General features: G+C 42.0%; 1 protein-coding gene across 1 annotated transcript; it reads right to left on the bottom strand.

Annotated features, from left to right (window-relative positions):
* Positions 1–602: 602 nt before the first annotated feature.
* On the bottom strand, positions 603–2,697 carry PDCL (phosducin-like). Its single transcript, XM_010194971.1, has 3 exons — positions 2,529–2,697; positions 1,781–1,962; positions 603–1,318 (listed from the first exon to the last, which is right to left on the bottom strand). Exons 1-3 carry the CDS (start codon positions 2,695–2,697, stop codon positions 767–769), a joined length of 903 nt encoding a protein of 300 aa, XP_010193273.1. The 3' UTR covers positions 603–766.
* Between the last annotated feature and the right edge of the window lie 668 nt (positions 2,698–3,365).

The raw sequence follows: 3,365 nt of genomic DNA, 5'->3' as shown, positions 1-3,365 counted from the left end.
TGCTGAACCCTGTGCAGAAGCTGAACACTGAGCTTCAGATGAGGGAATCAGCTGTGAAAAAATGGGCCGGCTACCGGACACCTGTGTTCATGACCTGGTCTGTTGGCTCAAGGCTGCTTTCCCACAAAGCCACCCAGTCATCTGTCAGGTCCAGGGTTATTAATGTTCAGACTACAGCTGATGGCCCAGCTGAGGCAGATAACACGAACACAAACAGAAATGAACTTTAGTACTGATTTAGTAATTTTAGATATATGAAATTCTGAGGTTATTCAAGTCACAACTCTGCATTTTGCCAACAAAATTCTCCTTGATGCTATTCAGCACACATGTTGGAGCTCCTTGTAATAGACAGTCTCTCTCTTAAGAGGCAGAGATCATTTCCTGATGAAGTGACTACTATGAACTCTAAGGCAGCATATTTTAAAACCCAAGAATGTACTGAGAGCTGTAATTGAAAGATTTTATCATGGAAGTCTCAAGCAAGGTTGAATGAAGAAGAACTCTCTCTAGCTGAAAAGTAATTCTTTAGACAAAGTCAGGGGCTGTTATTATTTGTAAGTGAACACACAAATTCACTTTACTGAATTAATTTAAGAAAGTGTTAGGAATACCTTATGTTATTTTAAACAAATTTTTAATGATCAAAAGACAAAGTGCATGAAGGGGAAGAACACATACCCGTGCTATGGAAGAAAGGGAACTGTCCCTGGCACAAGAATATCCCACAGTACAACTACACCTACTGGCCCTTGGTGTAAGTGGTTCAGTCTATTTCCAGATCGCTGTCTTCACTGTAACACGCAGATGCGTTACGTATGGAAGTCAGGAGCACCAGGTCTTTTTCTGGAAGCAAACCACATTCCTGCAGAAAAGCCTCCAGGTCTACAGCAAAAAAATCTTCTCCAAGCTGGTCAGTGATTCGCACAAAATTGCCAATGAGCTCACCTGCCTTATAGATCAGCAACGCTGGCAGCGCGTTACTGGTAAAGCGAGCGCTTGCACCGATGAGCGAACTCTTTACTCTGCAGAATTTAACCGCTGGATACTCAGCAGCCAGGCAGATCATGCAGCCATTCAGGGCTTCAGTGCCGGGGATATCATCTTCATAAATATGGATCATGATCAGCGTGCTCTTATGCTCCTTATCAACCGTGTCCAAAAACGCTTCTCCACTGCTAATCTCAAAAACCTGTTTAAATTGCTGCCCACTGTACAACTGCTGTCTCATCTCCTCCATTCGCTGCTTCCTGTATCGCTGTAAAAATTCCTCATCATCTTCATCATTGTGAATCATGTTATATTCTTGTAATGTCATCTAAGAAACACATACAAAGATAAATGAAAAAGAGATCTGCACCACTATATGGGTCACTTATATAACGAGAATTTAAATCAAGAGGATTAATGTAGGTCACTCATCTTTAATAACAGCAAAGTGCAACCCATAAAGGCTCAAGCACCCTCTGTGTTACACTCCATTTTGATCTAATTAGAAACCATGGCCAGTGGGAACAGCGATTTCAGGCTCAGGTATTCTAGTTTCCACAGGCTGCGTTAATAACACAAGTGGCTGCTCTGTGCTCCCACCTTAATTCAGCTTAACAGTGGCCATGTGCTTTCACTAAGGTATGAGCGCTGATTTGGATACTGGGCCTGACATAACTGTAGCTGCTTTTTCATTTAGAACAAGGATTCCTACCTGCTTCACATACACAAATGATAAAACTTAAAATATTAAACATTTAAGCGGCATTTTAATTCCTTTGTGCCATGCTACCTTTCCATTGATTTTTTCCTGAAGCTCCTTCTGGTTCTGCTTATCGGCCTCATCATCCAAGTGAGATCTGCATGTCATAGATAGCTTTTTAATGAGTCGCTCCATTTCTCTGCACTGCTCCTGCCGCTGTTCAGTTTCCAGTTGTTTAAATCTTCGCCAGTCATTAATGACTCCTTTGGGTCCTGAAATTGAATATAAAGGCATTTGGTATAAAAAGGCAATAGAACTACACCTATCATTTAAAATTCAAGTAATAAATTATAAGTCAGCAGTAAAATAGTGGCCCTGTCATAAACTTTCTGTATACTATGCAAAATGTTGAAACGAAACAAAAGATGCAACTTGCCATTGCCATGTCCCTCAGCTTATGTCTGTTTTTCTAAGAAGACTAAACCTTATTAACTAGGCTACTCTCCTAACTGACCCAAAGCACCTATCTGTTAGTGGTTAATAACTGCATGGCTTACAAGAAAGAAATTTACACGTTATCAATCAAATTGTACAAATCAGCTTTGTATACCAAGCCCAACTGCTTTACATATAATGCTGAAGTCTCTCAGAGAAGAAGTCAAACATTAAAATAAAGAACCAGCTATTAAAACACGGTTAGACTATAGCTAGGAAATGATCAATCTCTGACACGAGTATGCATAAAAACTGGACTTTCATTTAAAAAAAAATTAGAAAAACGCACGAATCTTCCAATAAACAACGTATTCACAAAACAATTAGTTTGATATGATGATACCTGTGTTGACTGCACTGCCATCGCTGCTAAGCTCTACTTCCCCAACGCTTTCAGGAACGGTGCTGTCCCCTTCTTTATCTTCTTTCTCGCTGTCTTCGTCCTCACCCTCACTACTGCTGTAATAATACTGGAGCTTCTCACCAAGCAGTTTGTCATCCAAAGCAGTCATGATGTTCTAGAAAATAAATAAGTCAGCAAAATAAAAAATGTCTCTCTTATTCAAATATGCAGCACAAGATCCCACTTTAAATGCATAACAATCTCATCCTGATGGGAAATGCCTGAGAATTACTATTCTTTCTTGGGTGAGGGGCAAAGAGTGCCACTACAGTGAGATATAGGGCTGTGGACCTGTGATGCATGAACTACATTTAAGTGTCCATAAAGATTCATGAAAAAGGAAAAAAAAAGCAATTTTAATAAAGTAAGTTGATTTGGGCTCATCCTTACCTCTGCAGGACTCTACCAGTCAGCCCTATCAACACGTTTTTGACAGACACCCCAAGCAATGGATGGATAAAGCAGGGCTTTAAGGTTTTCTGCCAAGCACTAGCAGGTTCCGCAAGAGTTAAAATCAGATTAAAAACAGATTACCGAGGAGGTGGCCAGATGGCCCAGGATTACCGAGATTACTTCTCAGAGCACTGCAGAGCCACACGGGGCACCGCAAAGCGCAGGCCGTTATCAACGGGGATCCTCAGCCGGGGGCACCGGACGATGCGCAGGCAGAAAACAAAGCAGTTCCGTTTCAGCAGAAGAGGGCAAAGGCTCGGAACGTCCCTCTGCGCCCGCCCAATCCCGCTCCCGGGGCTCGCCCGCCTCGCCCCCCTCCCCTCA

This window comes from Mesitornis unicolor, unplaced genomic scaffold (genome assembly GCF_000695765.1).
Source record: "Mesitornis unicolor isolate BGI_N332 unplaced genomic scaffold, ASM69576v1 scaffold39501, whole genome shotgun sequence".
In the NCBI taxonomy this organism is placed as follows: Eukaryota; Metazoa; Chordata; class Aves; order Mesitornithiformes; family Mesitornithidae; genus Mesitornis; species Mesitornis unicolor.
The sequence above is the reverse complement of the archived record's forward strand: the minus strand, read 5'-3'. Positions and strand labels throughout refer to the sequence as shown.